Source organism: Scyliorhinus canicula, chromosome 11, assembly GCF_902713615.1.
Source record: "Scyliorhinus canicula chromosome 11, sScyCan1.1, whole genome shotgun sequence".
Taxonomy (NCBI): domain Eukaryota; kingdom Metazoa; phylum Chordata; class Chondrichthyes; order Carcharhiniformes; family Scyliorhinidae; genus Scyliorhinus; species Scyliorhinus canicula.
In genome coordinates this window covers 23651911-23670979 of record NC_052156.1, presented here as the reverse complement: position 1 = coordinate 23670979, position 19069 = coordinate 23651911, and the positions used below count along the sequence as shown (strand labels likewise).

The following is a 19069-nucleotide window of genomic DNA, read 5'->3' as shown; positions in this document are numbered from 1 at the left end:
GGACCATTCTGCGCTTCACCGGTTTGCGATAATACGGTAAGCGTATTACAGTGGGTAAAAATGTCATAAACCGGCCCATGTTATTCACCTCACAATTGTGAAGGAAATTCATTAAAAACCCAACTCACTGCAATAATTCACTCTGAAGGAAGTAACACGCCTTCAGTGTGAGAATCACCACACATAGGTGTTGGAACCAACAATTCTACGGACACGTGCTTGTAGGATTAGAATAGCGGTTTTAATATACTTACAACAGAGCCAGCCTGTTAGCCGTTGAACTTTCGGTGAACTGGCTGGCTGACCCTGTGGCACGGATCTTTATACAGCAGCTCCAGGGGGAGGGGTCCTGGGCGGAGCCAAGGGAGGAGCCCAGTACAAACTCTCGAGTACTCCCAGAGCTACTCCCCCTGGTGGTCATGTAGTGCAACTGCACTTACAATATTGATACATATATATACAGATTATAATACCATGTGAATCTCATTCACCACATTCACCCCCTGTGAAAAAAATCGAGTCCGGCGGGGATGGTGGCTCACAGAGTTAGTCTGTCCGGTGGACGGATTGTTCGTTTCGATCTGCGGAGCACCGGGGTTACAGCCTCTTGCGGTGGCTGGGTGGGTGTTGAGAGCTGGGGTACGATGGCAAACTCCAGGGCGGGTCTCATCCAAACTTCATACACCTCTGGCTAGACCGGAGACTGGGGGCGCTGGGGGCAGGCTGGTGCTGGCGCGTGGAACCGGTGGGGCGAGCTTGCGGAATCGGGGGCGCGAGGGGGCGGCAGCATAGGGAACGGGGTAAGGGGTTGCTCAGTGGGGGTGGGGGGGGGGGACTGGATCCAGCGGGTGCCAGATCCCGAAGAGATACTGTGTCCTGGCGACCGTCCGGGAACTCCACGAATGCGTACTGGGGGTTGGAATGGAGGAGGCGCATCTTTTCAACAAGGGGGTCAGTTTTGTGTCCCTGACGTGCTTCCTCAGGAGAACCGGGCCTGGTGTCCTCAGCCACGCCGGAAGTGAGACCCTCGTGGTAGTGCCCCTAGAAAAAATGAAGAGCCGCTCGTATGGGGTTTGATTTGTAGCTGTACAGAGGAGGGATCTGATTGCGTGGAGCGCGTCTGGGAGGACTTCTTGCCATTGGGAGACTTGCCGTTTTCTAGACCAGAGGGTCAGTAGGACGGTCAGTAGGACGGTCTTCCAGACCGTCGCGTTCGCCCTCTCCAACTGTCCGTTCCCCCTGGGGTTGTAGCTGGTAGTCCTGCTCGAGGCGATGCCCTTATCGAGCAGGTACTGACGCAGCTCGTCGCTCATAAAGGACGAACCCCGGTCGCTGTGCACATAGCTGGGGAAACCGAACAGGGTGAAGACACTATGCAGGGCCCTAATGACTGCGTGGGAGGTCATATCGGGGCATGGAATGGCAAAAGGGAATCGGGAGAACTCATCAATGATGTTGAGGAAATAAATGTTCTTGTTAGTGGAGGGGAGTGGCCCTTTGAAATCGATCGCAAGGCGTTCAAAGGGCCTAGAAGCCTTGACCAGCACAGATAGGGCAGTCCCTGGTGACCGCTTTTTACCTCCTCGTTGGAAAAAGGCAGGTTTCGGGCTCTGATGTAGTGGGCGAGCCGGGTGACCCCTGGATGGCAGAGGTCCACGTGGATGGCTTTCAGACGGCTGATCTGCGCGCTGGCGCATGTCCCGCGGGAGAGGGCATCCGAGGGCTCGTTGAGCTTCCCCGGTCGATATTTAATATCGTAGCTATAGGTGGTGAGTTCGATCCTCCACCGAAGGATTTTATCTTTTTTTATTTTGCCCCTTTGCGAGTTGTCAAACATAAAGGCAACCGATCGTTGGTCGGTGATGAGGGTGAACCTCCTACCTGCGAGGTAGTGCCTCCAGTGACGAACAGCCTCCACGATGGCTTGCGCTTCCTTCTCGACAGAGGAGTGTCGGAGTTCTGAAGCGGATAGGGTACGGGAGAAAAATGCAACGGGCCTCCCTCCCTGATTTAAAGTGGCTGCTAGAGCTACCTCTGAGGCGTCGCTCTCAACCTGAAAGGGAGTGGATTCATCCACTGCCCGCATGGCTGCTTTGGCGATGTCCTCCTTGATGCAGCTGAAGGCCTGGCGCGCCTCAGCTGACAGGGGAAATCGTGTGGCCTTAAAGAGTGGGCGGGCTTTGTCCGCATATTGGGGGACCCACTGGGCGTAGTATGAAAAGAACCCCAAGCACCGTTTGAGGGCCTTGGGGCAATGAGGGAGGGGGAGTTCTAAGAGGGGGGTCCGGGTTTGGGCCCAGGACTCCGTTCTCCACGACGTAGCCGAGGATGGCCAGTCTGTTTGTGCGGAAAACGCATTTCTCCTTGTTATAAGTGAGGTTTAATTTCTGTGCCGTCTGGAGAAAACGGTGGAGGTTGGCAGCGTGGTCCTTCTGGTCATAGCCGCAGATGGTAACATTGTCCAGATACGGAAACGTGGCCCGCAGCCTGTACTGGTCTACCATTCGGTCCATTGCTTGTTGGAACACCGAAACCCCGTTAGTGACGCCGAAGGGAACCCGGAGGAAATGGAAGAGGCGGCCATCGGCCTCGAACGCCGGGTAGTGGCGGTCCTCCGGGCGGATTAGGAGCTGGTGGTATGCAGACTTCAGATCCAGCGTGGAAAATAGCCGATATTGGGCGATCTGATTAACCATGTCTGCAATTCTGGGATGGGGATACGCGTCTAGGAGCATAAAGCGATTTATGGTCTGGCTATAGTCGACGACCATGCATAATTTTTCCCCGCTCTTGACGACCACTACCTGAGCTCTCCAGGGACTATTACTGGCCTCTATGATCCCCTCACTGAGCAGCCGTCAGACCTCCGATCGGATAAAGACCCTATCCTGTAGGCTGTATCGCCTGCTGCGAGTAGCTACTGGTTTGCAATCTGGAGTGAGATTGGCGAAGAGAGGGGGGGGGGGGGGGCGGTGCGCAGCGTGGCTAGGCTGCAGATAGTAAGTGGGGGCAGGGGCCCGCCGAAGCTGAGGGTGAGGTTCTTGAGGTTGCACTGGAAATCTAGGCCTAATAAGAGTGGCGCGCAGAGGTCAGGCAGGACATAAAGTTTAAATTTTGAATAACTAGCGCCTCGAATTGTGAGCGTAGCGACGGTGCGTCCTTGGATTTGGACTGAGTGGGAGCCCGAAGCGAGGGCGATAGTTTGGCTCACAGGAAAAATAGGAAGAGAACAGCGTCTTACCAGCTCTGGGTGTATAAAGCTCTCTGTGCTCCCGGAGTCAAAGAGGCATGGCGTGCTGTACCCGTTGATCTGGACCTCCGCCATCAATCTTCGTAGGTGCTTGGGGCGGAATTGATCTAGGGTGACAGCATTGAGTTGCGGACCGCGTGATGAGTGCCCGGGAAGGTCGTAGTCTTCCGAGTGGGCGTCCGGTTGAATAGATGCCGGTACGTTCTGGCGAGCTTGATGCAGGATTGCTGCGCTGAGTTGCGGGCCGCGTGATGGGTGCCCGGGGAAGTCGTAGTCTTCAGATGAGCTTTCTGAGCATGCCGATGCAGATGGGGCCCGTGGATCGCACGTGGTGAGCGGTGAGGAAGATGGCGGCCCCCATGAGTCGCACGTGGCCGGCCGCATGGTGGGGGTTTGCCAAGATGGCGGCCCCCATGGGTCGCACGTGGCGGGAGGGGGCGTAGTCGGGGCGTAGGTCGCAGCGTTTCAGGCCCCGCGGGCCCGCTGGTGTTGGGAGCGATTTGTTCTCTCTACTGGGGAGTTAAAAACTGGGGCCCTTTTCGCGAGGCACACTCTGGCACAGTGGCCTTTCTTCCCGCAGCTGCTGTAGGTCGTGGATCAGGCTGGGCAGTGCTGCCGCGGGTGCTGGCTTTGGCCACAGAAATGGCAGGCTGGGGCAGCTGAGTAGCTGGCTGGAGCAGCTGAGTAGCTGGCTGGGGCAGCAGAGTAACTGGCTTTGGCAGCGCGGTAGCTGGGGGGCCGTGCGGCACAGGCCTGGGGGGATTGTTGGTCGGGGGTCCACTATGAGGTCGCGGGGTCCGCGGGAAACGACGTGAAGCTGCGGAAGGAGACTTCCATAGTGGTAGCAGCCTCCACAGTAGTATCTAAGTCCTGGGCCCCCTTTTCTAGCAGTCTTTGGCGCACATAGTTATATCTAAGGCCCGCTACGAAAACGTCCCGCACAGCAAGCTCCCTATGTTCAGCCGCGGTAACGGCTTGATAATTACAGTCATTGGAAAGATTGTTCAGTTCCCCTACAAACTCGGCTAGCGTTTCTGTAGGCCGCTGACGGCGAGTCGTAAACACGTGGCATGCATAAACCTCGTTAATGGGCCTAACGTACATTTTGTCCAATATCGCCAGCGCTGCGGTGTAAGAACCGGCCGGATTTAGCTGTGTGGAGATTCGGTGGCTTACCCTCGCGTGCAGTAGGCTGAGTTTTTGTTCCTCCGTTGTTCCGGCGGTGCTGGCTTCTGCCAGGTAGGCCTTAAAACATCTCAGCCAGTGGGAAAAAATGTCCTTAGCCTCTGCATCCTGCGGGTCGAGTTCTAGGCGTCCGGGCTTGAGGGCTGCTTCCATGATTTACTTCGACTGTTTCGTAAGTATATTAAATTGTTGGAACCAACAATTCTACGGACACGTGCTTGTAGGATTAGAATAGCGGTTTTAATATACTTACAACAGAGCCAGCCTGTTAGCCGTTGAACTTTCGGTGAACTGGCTGGCTGACCCTGTGGCACGTATCTTTATACAGCAGCTCCAGGGGGAGGAGTCCTGGGCGGAGCCAAGGGAGGAGCCCAGTACAAGCTCTCGAGTACTCCCAGAGCTGCTACTCCTGGTGGTCAGGTAGTGCAACTGCACTTACAATATTGATACATATATATACAGATTATAATACCGTGTGAATCTCATTCACCACAATAGGCAATACGTTTTTTTGTTGGGCAAGCTTGTTTGGGTGGATTTTAAGACTGGCTGAGACCAATCTCAGCTTTGCAGTTAACATTTCAATGACTGCTCATGTGAATGAGTAGAAGAACTTTTTGGAGATTTATTTATCAGGAGGAATCTCCTCTGATTCAAGGGCTTTAATTCACTGTTGAGACCAGTTACACACTGGACCATGATTGCTCATACTGATACCATACTCAGCCTGCCCAGCCTCATGAGGTCATTGACCTTTTTGTGCCTCTGGGACAAACTTCTTCTCACCACACCCACACAGCTGACATCTTCTGCCACCTCCTCCCACGCAGTATAGACCTCGCTGGGCTTCATCCACTTGCCAGCAGCTGGCATGAGCTGATCACGTCGCTCAAGAATTTCTCACAGGAGGGCGTCTGGGGCAGCCTCACTGAATCTGGGGGTTGGTTTGGTCCTTCTGGTATGCCTCACCCCACTCTCCAATGACGCTGACATCTTTGTATGGAAACATGTAACAAATGTACAGATCCTCAATGAAAGAAGGTGGGATTTGTTGATTTTTTACATTTCTGCCACCTATGAAGATTGACATGGTTTTCAGAGATTACTCACAATTTAAATGTACTTAATCCAGCTCGATTGTAACTTGTACAAATCTTTTCTCTGTTCATGTAATCAGTTATATTTATCATCTGATGGGTCACCTGACACTGTCCTGTGCCAGAGAACCCTTTAAAGTACTGGCCGTAATCCTGTTTTAGGTCACGGCCTGAAGCCTCCGAGACCAGGGGCGGGTTCTCCCATCCCGCGGCAGAGTGTCCACACCGTTGTAAACGCCGTTGTGTATTACGACGGCTTGAATGGGCCGCTGCCAGGAGTAATTCTGGCCCCTACATGCGCGGTGGCCTCTTTCAACGCGCCGGCCCCGACGCAACATGGCGCAGGAGTACAGGGGCTGGCGCATAGCAAAAGAAGCCAGGGGACAGAGAGGCCGGCCGGCCGATCGGTGGGCCCCGATCGCGGACCAGGCCGCATCGGAGGCCCCTCCCCGGGGTTGGAGCCCCCCCCTCCCCCGCCACCCGACCCTTGCAGGCAGAGTTCCTGCCGGCTGCGAGCAGGTGTGGACAGCGCCGGCGGGACGCAGCATTTTAACTGTGGCCGCTCGGCCCATCCCAGGCCGAGAATCGGCGGACCGGCCGCTTAGAGTGGCCCGCGACCGGTGCTGCGCCAAACACGCCGGTGCCAATGGTACCGATTCTCCGCTCTCCGGAGAATCGCATGCCGGCGTCAGGGCGGCGTGGCCCGGTCACGGGGATTCTCCAGCCCAGCCCCGGGATGAGAGAATCCCGCCCCCGATAACCCACCCTCTAGCACTCATTGGATGGGATGGAGGTCTACAACCCACTCTTGCCGCTAATTGGGGCAATTAACATATTATCGGGCAGGCTCCGAGGGCAGGCTCCAAAGGCAGGCCTGCAAGTCAGAACATTGCTGATTTCTAGGTGCGGAGCCCCAGTTGGGCGCAACTATATTATTCAGCCCCTGGACTTGTACAGCGCCTTTCACAACTCCAAACAACCCAACATGCTGATGGGGCTGTTTAGCTCACAGGGCTAATCGCTGGCTTTGAAAGCAGACCAAGGCAAGCCAGCAGCACGGTTCGATTCCCGTAACAGCCTCCCCGAACAGGCGCCGGAATGTGGCGACTAGGGGCTTTTCACAGTAACTTCATTTGAAGCCTACTCGTGACAATAAGCGATTTTCATTTTCATTTCATTTCATGCCTCATAGTCAATGAAGTGCCTTTGAAGTGTGGTCACTGTTGTCATGTGAGCAAGTATTATGTGAGGTCAGCACATTTGAATCTTTTTGTTCCATTCAGGCCTATGACTTGCCCACTGTTCAAAGTATAGAGCCATAATCTTCTTCCCCTTTAAGAGTTGCAGGCTACCTCTGAGTAATGTGAGCCACTCATGCTGATTTGCACAGCCAGTGAAAATTGCAGGGAGCATTAACATCATACAGAATTTTTTTTAAAACGGGTACTGAGAACTTAACGTGCTGCCTGCGATGCAGGGTTCCCACACTCAGTGTCATGGGTTATTTCCATTGCTGGTTCCCTACTTCGACTTCAGATTGATTCTTTGCAGTCTCTCCTCTTCCCATGCCCGCCTGAAAGTAAGAATACATCAGAGGTGGGATTTTCTGGTCCTCTACCGAAGCAATCAGGTAAGCTTACTCGCTGTAGCACTTTAATACGTCACAAAAAGCGTGGGTGTGCAGCCATTTAAGTTGCAAGGCATGAAAAGTTTGTAGTAGGGCACAAATTAAAGATGACCACAAAAACAATTAAAGGGGAGGTTAGAAATTATTTCTTCACGTGGTGGGTGGGTGGAATGTGGAACTGCTCAATAGTCTTAAGAAGTAATTAGATAGTTGCTTTTAAAAAGAAATATTAAAGGGTAGGGAGCAAAGAGAAAAGTGGGTCTCCGTAGTAACCTCATCCAGGAGTATGGGCTTTGTAGGATGAATTGCGGTTTCTTTGACTCTGTAATCTGAATTCCCTTCAATATCCTGCCCCCAAATCCTGATGCCACCAACTCAGACACATCTGTGAAAGGCAAAATATCTGATTCAGATCACAAGAGTTTCCTGACATTATACCTCATTTCATATGATACAGTATATTGCCCGTAGTGTCCTAATAAAAGTAAGGTTAAGGGGGGGGGGGGTTGTTGGGTTACGGGTATAGGGTGGATACGTGAGTTTAAGTAGGGTGATCATGGCTCGGCACAACATTGAGGGCCGAAGGGCCTGTTCTGTGCTGTACTGTTCTATGTTCTATGTATACTTGCGAACGTAAGATATGAGGGCTGCTTACAGGAGTCACAAACTGGCTAAAAGAAGATCTAAAGCAGACCTCAAATGTTTAACCACATTCCTCCTGGGATCTCTTGGATGTTTACTTTAAATATATTTTCTAAGACTCGAATTACAAAAAAGTAATTATTAAATTACTTTTCATTTTCACAGGAAACAAATCTGCTACCTCTACTGGAAGATCCAATCCACAGACCATTCACAATGTTGTGGCCAACAGACGAAGCATTTAATTCTCTTCCTAAAGTGAGACAGGATTGGCTTTATAGTGATGAGAACAAACACAATCTTGTGGCGTACCTAAAATTTCACATGATCAGGGATTCAAAGGTATTTAAGAACTGCAATTGTGGACCATGTATGTTGGAGTTTCCAACAGGTGTGGGACCCTGTCACCTGGCCCATTTAGGGGTCCCGAGCTTGCCCATGTTGGCAGTGTGCCTGCCACGCAACCCTCTGGGAGATGGGTGATGTTTTGTCTTCGGTTCCTAGATATTGTTAATCACATTTTGTACAGCTCCAAAATTATTTATGTTTAATTTTGCCATGCGGTCTGCTCCAGACTCTAGTGCAGCAGTGTAATGTGGCCCACTTTAACACTTGCATGTATCACATTAATTCCTAGCTCAGTAGTTCCTAGTTATTTACAAACAACAAATATATCTTTCTTTAAAATATAATGCCCCTATCAATGAAGTGACCTTATCTCTATTTCAACTCTGTTTCAATGGTGTTACATGTAGGGTGAAATATCTTTGTACTCAGATCTCCTTAGAATTTGATCAGAAGATGCTTTTCAATGGGTGTGCACTCTTTAACCCTCAGTGCCACCTCCTTAACCTCATGGTTTACTGAGATAAACTGCTGCTGCTCACAACTGCTGGACCCCTAGACGATCTGTTTTAATGTACAGTTAGCCTTTGTGTATCCCTTTGATTTGGGTTGTTCCTAGCTATCGAATCTCAATTTCCCCTGAATGCTTCTAGAATGGTGTTGATCGGTTTCAGAGCACCTTTCTTTGAATACCCATTTTCCTCCAAATTTTCAGGAAAGATCTTCTGGTATGGCCTGAGCGAGACAATATCACTCTGCACTCTTGCATCAGTCTTCACCTTCAGATTTATCCTCGTAGGTTTTTCTCTCACCCTCTTCCTGATCTCAATTCACAATGGTTGTGTGAATTTCTTTCCTCTGGGAACTGTCGCATCCAACCATTTCTATACGTCAGGGTGTACCGAACCCTAAATTAGTTGATGTATCAGCTTTTTGTCTGTGTCCTTAAATTTATATTTTCGAGTTGCAGTTTTTAATCTTGCTACAGTGTTATCAATTGGCTCCCCCCCCCCCCCTTTCAGGCTCTGACCCCACTTTCTGACCCTCACCCCTCCCCCCCCCAATCTTGTCAAGGCCCTTGGAAACCCGACTCCCACTCCCCTCCCATTGGCCTCACCCCTGGCAGTGCCAACCTAGAACCCTGGGTACCAGGGGGAGTGCTAGGGTACTGGCCTGCCCTGTCCCCGACCACCCTGGGGTCTCCAATCCCCTGCTAGGCCCCCCGAGGTGCCATTACGCCTGGTTCATGTTTGTGTGAACCAGTATTAAATGCCACCCTGGTGAGGTCTTGCAGGCACGGCCGTTGATTCTCAGGCGTCCTGGTGTCCAGGTATTTAAATGAGCCTAATTTCTCATTTAAATATGCAGATTTGGATCTCGCTCACGAGGGTCAAGGGAATTCACCTTATTGAAATGTAGCTGGTGAGAACCTGCACAGTAAGGGCGTATCTTGGGCAACTGTCTACCAAAGTAACTCAGTAATTTTAGCAGAAACTGATGGTTTGCCAACATCCCTGTTCTACAATTTTCTGTTTTTATCCTTTCACGGGATGTGAACGTTGCTGGCAAGGCAAACACTTGCTGCTCATTTCTAATTGCCTTTGAGCAGCCAGTGATGAGGTACCTTCTTGAACTGCTGCTGTGCATCTGGTACACGTGCAGATATAGTACTGTGGAGAAGGTACTCATGCCTCAGCAGCATCCTATATAAGTGGAATATGAAGTGAGTGACGTGCCAAAGTTCACTTTTGGGGTCTAGCTCAGGACTAGACTATGAGGTTGGCCCCACTGGTGCCTCCAACCAAGTTGGAGGTTATCCCACTACATGGATAACCTTATTTGAGGAATATAAGGCAGAATTCTCCCATCTGGGACTACGTCCTACGGTGGCAGCGGGAATGTGGTGTGTTTCCTGCTGCGGGGGCTGGCGGGAAATAATGCCATAACTTCTGGCCCTGACTTCATTAATGATGCACCAAGGAGTCCGTGGAGAGGCGAGCATGATGGTGCAAGTGCCGCCATTGTATCTGAGTGCCATATTTAAAAGGTGTCTAACATCACTGGCCCACTGTTAATGAAAGAAGGCGGATCTCCTGAGAATGAAGGCGGATTACCAGGAAAATCTCTGAGACTGGAAGGTGAACCTCCTTGATGACATTCAATCTGAAAGGTCCACCTGATAGGGGCTTCCCCCACCCACTGCTGTGGTGTTCCAGAGACTAAGGTCACTGTCGGCCTGTTATGGGTCAGGGTTTAGAGAATCCCAAAGTGTATCATGGAGTTCACCTGACCCACAACTATCAATAGGTTGTGGTATGGGGAGCACAGGGCCCACTCTACAGGTGTAGTACTTCAGAAATGATAAAGTTCCTTTTTAAAGCAAAACAATGTTTATTCTATGAACTCAAGTTAATTTTTCTAAAACAAACAGTGAACATCTTAGCAACTAGTAAATCTAATACACCCCCAAAGAATACAACACTAAGTAACCCTGTAAGCTGTCCTTTTAACATCAAAAAGACTTAACAAACCTTCAAACAGGAGCACATTAGGTTTACATTCAATATTGAGACCGTTTACAATTCTGGGTTCACCAAATGATCCATAGATAGTCTTTGGCTGGCAAAGATCAACATTACATTTCTTTGTTTAAACTTCATATGCAGCTCACTGAAAAACACGGACACACCCAAGCTTTTCTCAAACTGAAACTAAAAAGCAGCAGTAGAGCTCAGCTCCACCCATACTCTGACATTACTCCAGTAACATGAGCAGCTCCATTTCTTAAAGGTACATTTCTTAAACACCCATTTCATAAAGGTACTCTCACATGACAAGCCTCTATCCTGAACTCCTGAGGCATCCCCAGCCACTGTTCAGGTAAGTCCCGACTTCTGCAGGTCACATTTGTCCAGACCTGTTTTCCTACTGGTGTCATGGCAAATCGGAAATGGGGTTAATATTCTGGTCGGGCCTTCCTCTGCATCCCAATAACAGGGTGCAAATCAGTTTCCCAATCTGCCATGGCGGACACCATTGGAAGATCCTGTCTAAAAATCACTTTGGTGTGAAATGAATTTTTGGACTCCCGCTGAACTCTGTCCCCTCCCCAGCCCCACCCGCGATTGAACCCACCGGTGGGCCATGGGAGAACTCCATCCATAGAGTCCCAAACAAGGATCTTGTGGCTCAGTGGCAGCTCCCTATCTCTGAGTGAGAAGCTCCAAGTTTGACTCCCACTCAATGACTTGATTTTCAGTCTGCAAAATCCTTCTAATATGCTTCAGGCAGGTGGTAAGAGAAGGAGAATCTCCAGGTCAGCCAAAATCTGCAAAAGACAACAGCAAACCACTGAAGTACATGCTGAGCATAACCACAAAATAACACATGCAAGTCCATTATTATGCCCTCTTAGGGTATGGTACCTGAAGAGTGAGAGAATCCCCAACAAAGCCCCAGGAAGTGGTAGTGAACCCAGGGATTAACATTTCTAGAACTTGACCTACCTCTTGGTGCAGACCTGCAGAAATGAAGTGCCAATATGTATGAACTGTGTTTCAAAGTTCAATAACTCCTGTACTGAGACTATTTTTGATGGAGGAGCAAATCAGTCCTAATCAGGAACTTTTAAGATGTAGAATTCATATTTGATTTTCCTCCATCTGAAAAAACTGCCTGTCTACCAGGCCTTCATTTTTGAGTCCCGTAATTATAAATTTGTTAATATTAAGACAGATTCCTGCACCTTGGCAAAAAGCTTGCTCCTGAACCAATAATAATTTGTCAGCGTAAGTGTGAACTAATCAATTCTGCATGCCTAACAGGATCAAAGAATTACATAAAACTAAATTGCAATACAACTGGCCATCAGCCAACCAGTGTGTGTTGGTGTTTATCCTCCAAATGAGCAATTGTCTGAATCATATGTGTCCAATCTGTTCTCAGATCTCTTCAGCCCTCTTTCCCCCAACCACCCATCTAACCTGTTCTTCAAAGTAAGAAGGCTTACAACACCAGGGTTAAAGTCCTATTCTTCAAAGTTGACACGTTTTCTGCTTTGATCGCTAATTACTTTTAGTTTTTCCATTTGGGGCCCACAATCTTAAAATTTAAATGCTCTTCACCTTTTTTCATTCATATTTAAAGCACTTCTTTTTCTGATTTATTTTGATTTGATTTATTGTCGGATGTACCAAAGTGAAAAGTATATTTCTGCAGCCAAGGGAATGTACACAGTACGTACATAGTGGACAAAAAAAGAATAATTGACAGAGAACATTGACAAATGGTACATCGACAAATAGTGAGTGCTTACAGTGCGGAACAAGGGGTCAAACAAAGCAAATACATGAGCCAGAGCAGCATAGTATGTCGTGAATAGTGTCCTTACAGGGAACAGATCAGTCCGAGGGAGAGTCGTTGAGGAGTCTAGTAGTTGTGGGGAAGAAGCTATTCCTATGTCTGGATGTGCAGGTCTTCAGACTTCTGTATCTTCTGCCTGATGGAAGGGTCTGGAAGAAGGCAATGCCTGAGTGGGAGGGGTCTCTGATAATGCTGTCTGCCTTTCTGAGGCAGCGCGAGGTGTAGACAGAATCAATGTGGGGGTGGCAAGCTTGTGTGATGCGTTGGGCTGAGTTCACCACATTCTGCAGTTTCTTGCGATCTTGGGCCGAGCAGCTACCATACCAGGCTGTGATGCAGCCGGATAGGATGCTCTCTATGCCACATCTGTAGAAGTGCCATAGAGATATACTTCATTCGTCAAACCCTATTTTTCCCGCTTAAAATTGGTTGAATTGATTGTCTTCTTCTATTCCCTTTATTCATTTTGCATACTTTCCTTTTTTTATTCATTTTATAGTTATATATGTTATCTTTGGCTATTTCTACCTTCTCTACTTATTCTTATGACTGCTTTCATCTCCCTGCTCCCTTTCTTTCCAGTTTAAGTGATTCATTACTTTCCCATTTTGCCATTTTATTAGTTCCTTTCCTGTTCCAATGTAGCCAATCCTCTATCTTGAGATCCCTAACCTTAAAAATACTCAGGCAGTAATTTGGAAGCTTCCACCTTTGCAAATCTTCTATATTCCTTTTACATGACTTCTGGGGCTGGATTCTCCATTTTGGGTTTGTTCTCTCGCTGGAACTGAATCGTTTCTGGTTTGTGCTGGTGCTGGGAACAGCGTTCCGAAGCGATTCACTCTCTCCTCCTGTGCAAATTTATGCATGGAAGGGAGCTCAAGGGATTCCATTCCAAATCCCGATATCAGGCTGCCATTTTGCGGGGGAAGCCTGATACTAATGTCCTGCGGGTGGTCCTCCTCACGCGCCCCCCCCCCCCCCCCCCCCCCACAACACAAATCTTGCCCTCCCCCTCCCCCATTGACAAGTAGGGGCAACCTCCCCCCCCCACCATGGGAATTGCTGGGTCACCCCCCACTCCACAGCACACGTGCATAAGAGTGATCAAACCCCCCCTGAGCCACATCAGAGACCCCCTTATCAGAGACCCCCATATCAGAAACCCCCATTTCAGAGATTCCCATATCAGAGACCCCCTCAGGCTCCCATTTCAGAGACCCCGACCATACCCCCCATATCAGAGACCGCCATATTAAAGACCCCCACCATACCCCCCATATCAGAGACCCCTCATATCAGAGACTCCCCGTATCAGAGACCCCCATCAGGTCTGCCCACCATCAGTCATCTCTGCCTGGAAGCTAAAGAGAAGTCCTAGCAGAAACAGTGAAAAACTATTGCTTCTATCCACTTTCAAAGAGAAATAGCTTTTAATAGGCCGTGAATGACAGGCTAATAGCTTCCACACAGCCAGGTGCCTGGATTGTTTATTTTCATTTCACTTCACACTTCATTGCATCTCAAGTAACCTGCTTTGAATCTAACCACAATTTCTATAAACATTGAGGAGTTAATGCTTTCCCTTATTCTTTTTCACAGCAGAAATAACTTAACTGCTTTTGGCGTGGTCCAGAGTTGTGAATCATAGCTAGATGTTTATAAATATTGTGCTTAGGTTCAAAGCAGGGTACTTGAGATGCATTCAAGTGTGAAGGGAAATTAAAATAAATAATTCAGACCCTAGCTCTCTGGAAGCTATTTTCTTTCACTTTGAAAGTGAATAGAAGCCTTGCGGATCAAAGGATCTGAGGAGGTTTAAAGCCTTGTGATGTGCTTTTGGCTCTTTATGAAGTAACAGCTGCTGCTTTCTATACCGCTTCACGAGGCAGCAGGTGTAAAGGAAAGATACGTTTTTCACTTTGCCTGAACTGCTCTTTAGCTTCAAGGCAGGGGAGAATGATAGGCCGGGAGGAAGTAGGGGTGGGAGGGAAGGCTCTGATATTGGGGGTTTTTGATAGGTCCCGATATGAAGGTGTACTTTGGGGGCACCTTTGTTAAATACTTCCCCTTTTGGTCCAGCACGAGTTCCACTGTGTCAGTGCCATGCTGACAAATGCTTACACCAATCCATGCCTGCGTGAATCATGGCGCAGAGGGCCGGAGCATTATGGACGCATGGAGAATTTGATATCCATTTGCATCTTGCCACTGGCGTGGAGCATGAACCTCGATGATGCTGCCAGTGGGGTACTAGAGCATCGCAACGGCGCCAATCCTATTTTTACCGGTACCAGATCCCCCACCACATCAGGAACTCCACAACCGGCACGGGCAGCGCAGAATCCCTCCCCTGATTGTTGCTTTCTTTTGTCTCCCAAATAGACCACGATATATCTGACCGCACTCCATCTCCATCCATAATCTTTCCTAGTCTATCTGAAATGTCCCTAACCTGAGACAACAAAGCCTACACAAGATGGCATTCACCTTTCTAACCAGTGAATTGCCCAGTGCTTCAGCATTCGACAAAGAATTGCTGATTTCCCCTCCCACTCCACATACGAACCATTAATGTTGTTTGAGTCATTGATAATCCATTTGCTGGCCTTGACCAAAATCCTCTCACAAACTTGTTGGAGATCATTTCCTTAGGGAATTCCTTCTCCAAACAACCTTTGGGCAGCACAGTAGCACAAGTGGATAGCACTGTGGCTTCTCAGCACCAGAGTCCCAGGTTTGATTCCCCGCTGGGTCACTGTCTGTGCGGAGTCTGCACGTTCTCCCCGTGTCTGCGTGGGTTTCCTCTGGGTGCTCCGATTTCCTCCCACAGTCCAAAGACGTGCAGGTTAGGTGGATTGGCCATGCCAAATTGCCCTTAGTGTCCAAAAAGTTTAGGACGGGTTATTGGTTTACGGGGTTAGGGTGGAAGTGAGGGCTTAAGTGGGTCGGTGCAGACTTGATGGGCCGAATGGCCTCCTTCTGCACTGGTTGTTCTATGTTCTATGTGTGAAACATCTTCATCTACCCTGATACTTGGATAGATATTAATACTTCCTGAACCATGAGCAACTCCTTAACTCTCAAAAGGATACACCACCCGCTGAAACTGTTTCCCCAAAGACCTTTTCCTGCCCCCTAATTTGTCGGATTGGCTCCAACTACACCTCAAATAAAATTCACTTGGAGAGACTTCCTGCAGCTATGTTTCTTCCAGCTAACATCTGTTACTCAAAACTCCCACATCCTGTCGGAACCACACAGCACTATGCCTTCCTGCATTGCCATTTTTACCAGAAAGGGTGGTTTTAAGTTAGCGTTAAATGTTAAGTTAATTTTTTTCATCCACTTAAGCATCAATTAAACTACACCACTTCTCCTTCCCCCTTTGTTCCTAATTCCCGCTCTCATCAAATTGCCATTTTGGAAGCACTGATGTTGCTCTATTTCTGACCACACTACTTGCTGGGACTGTTGAATCAGTGAATTTGTTCTGTTACATATTATAACTTAATCTTATTCATAGCACTGTTACTTCTGCCTCTCCATGTTCTCTCCAACAATTCTCATCTCTCATAGAAACAAAAAGGAATGGACAGGGGTCAGTGGTGCTGCTGCACCTGCTCTGATATAGCCCTGATATATCATTAGAGCTTCTGACTATTTGTAGAAGTAATTTTTGCTTCTTTCATATTGCGTGCTAGCAATAGTCTTTACTCAAAAAGCCCTCTGATGTCCAGCTAAGTTTGCTCCATTGAATAGTTTAGATCTCCAAAATGAAATTTCTTTCAGATACTTACGCAATGTTCTCCGATTGCAGACTATAGCAGCAGACCTTCCACTTATCAGTGACAGGCGGACAATGAGAGGATCAATGATTTCCGTCAGTTGCAGCAGGGCTATAATCGTAAGTAAAAGCAAAATTTAAGCAAAATACTGCAGATTCTGGAAATTTGAAATAAAAACAGGAAATGCTGTGAAAACGCAGCATCATCTGGGGAGAAAGAAACAGAATTAATGTTTTGAGCCCATTTGATTGTTCTAATTGTTAGTGATTTGCAGCGACTTCAAGCTGGAGTGAGCTTTAAGAGGGAGAGTTGAAAAGGTCATACAATCGTCCCAAGACGTAGCCCATACCAAACTTTGATAAAGACTGAACAAACGTGACTTTTGAATGGTCAGGATATATATTGTATCCCACACTTGCAGACTAACAGATCCAAGGAGATTCCTTCTGCCGGCATCGCTGTTTCATACAGCAAATGGAGGACAGAGAATGATTATCAAGAAAATTCTGCCTGATATTTAGATTTGATTTTCAAAGCAAATAACAAATGGGCACATCCTGGAGTCAGTTGTTAATGCTCAGTGTTTGCCCATGGAATTTTCTTCTTCAATATACTAATGCTTTGATATTTTAATGCATTTGATAAATTAGTTGTCTGCATTTTCGTGACAAGTTTTATGTTTTACCAAATGCTACGCCCTGTGCCATTCCGAGATAATGGCGTGATTTAGCGGCATCAAAGCGCCCGACTTGGCGTGAGGATGAGGCCATTGAATCTCACGAGAGGCCTCTGGCGAGATTCATAATGCTCAAAACGCCTCGCGAGATTCAAAGAAATCGCGTGAGACGTTGTGATCCGAATCTCGCCCTCTCTGGACGTGGCCCAAATCAGCATAGTTAAATGAGCCATACAGCTTATTTAAATATATGTTTGCCAGATTCACCCGCTACCCAGGAGTCAACTGCTACGCGTGGGAGACCTCGCCAGGGTGCTGTTTACTTTTCACTTTCGTGTGTGGACCAGGTGTAACGGCACCGGGAGGGTGGGTGGGTGGGGAGGGGGGAGGGGGGAGGGGGGGGGGGGTCTCCCAGGCCATTGGAGACCTTTGGTGGTTGGGGACAGGGCAGGGTGGCACCTTAGTGATGTTTGTAAATATTGTTCATAAAGATGTTTATCCATATTGAAGTTAGGATCAATGGGGGTACTTCACAGGCATTCAAGTGTAAAGGGAAAGTTAAATAAACAAACCTCCTCTCTGCCAGGTACAAACCGTTAAGCTACCAATCGAAGGCTAGTTAAAGGTGCTGGCAGTGCCAAGGTGCCTGAATGGCAGCGGGAGTGCCAGTGTACCATCCTGCGCAGATCTCCGATGGTCTGGGAGATGCCCTCGCCCCCTTCCCAGGTGCCATTACGTCTTGTCCAAGCTTGTGTGCACCAGTGCTGAACGGCACAATGACGAGGTCTCCCAGGTACAGGCATTCGATCCCAGGCCTTGGGAGAATCCGGCGCACACTTGTTTATGTGAGCCTAACGAACACAAAAATGCAAATTTGGACCCGCCCAGTGAGGGCAAGATCCAGATTGTGATGTTCCGCGAAATCTAATTTGATCTAGCGAGGCGTACCGAGCGTCGCAAATCTTGCGACAGGCCTCTAGCATGGGTGGCATGGTAGCACAGTGAACATAGAACATAGAACATACAGTGCAGAAGGAGGCCATTCGGCCCATCGAGTCTGAACCGACCCACTTAAGCCCTCACTTCCACCCTATCTCTGTAACCCAATAACCCCTCCTAACCTTTTTGGTCACTCAGGGCAATTTATCATGGCCAATCCACCTAACCTGCATGTCTTTGGACTGTGAGGGGAAACAGGAGCACCCGGAGGAAACCCACGCAGACACGGGGAGAACGTGCAGACTCCGCAAAGACGGTGACACTGCGGGGAATCGAACCTGGGACCCTGGCGCTGTGAGGCCACAGTGCTACCCAGTGCTACACAGTGGTTAGCACTGTTGCTTTACAACGCCAGGATTCCGGGTTCAATTCCCAGCTTGGGTCACTGTCTTTGCGGTGTCTGCACGTTCTCCATGTGTCTGCGTTGGTTTCCTCTGGGTGCTCCAGTTTCCTCCCACACAAGTCCTGAAAGACATGCTGTTAGGTAATTTGCACATTTTGAATTCTCCCTCAGTGTACCCGAACAGGCGCCGGAGTGTGGCGACTGGGAATTTTCACAGTAACTTCATTGCGGTGGTAATGTTACAAGTAATGTTACAAGTAATACTACTTGTGACAATAAAGATTATTATATTATATTAAATTTATTAGCCTAATCGCATCCTAAGTCGGGAACCACAATACCATTCAATTGGGCCCCGTTTCTCTAAATGATCCAAACACTGCCGTATGCATAAGGTGTGGTTCATGCAGTGTTACCTTTGATTTAGGGAGACCTGATTGTGAATGATGGAAGTGCTCAGATTGTTCAGAGACACCTGGAATTTGATGGTGGAATTGCATACGGTATCAATAATATCTTGGAACCTCCTGATATAGGAGCTCGGTGTGACGCACTTACAATGCATCCTGCTCACGTAAGTATTTCTAAGAAATAAACTTAAGTCTCTTTGTCCTCAAATTTCACTGCTGTATGCTCTGAGGGAAGACTGCAGCTTAATTCTGGATGGATGAGGAAGATGTGTTAAAGGTTGTTTCCTTTAGCATCTAATATGTTCTTTTAATTAAAAATAAACCTTTATTTCGATCCTATTTCAA

General features: G+C 48.4%; 1 protein-coding gene across 1 annotated transcript in view; it reads left to right on the top strand.

The window, feature by feature from the left end:
• Positions 1–19069, top strand: part of stab1 (stabilin 1) — a 324671-nt gene that overhangs the window by 238101 nt on the left and 67501 nt on the right. Inside the window, exons 51-53 of the mRNA XM_038812582.1 lie at positions 7967–8143; positions 16329–16415; positions 18742–18888. Coding sequence (XP_038668510.1) covers positions 7967–8143; positions 16329–16415; positions 18742–18888 — 411 coding nt within the window. The remainder of the gene's footprint in view (positions 1–7966; positions 8144–16328; positions 16416–18741; positions 18889–19069) is intronic.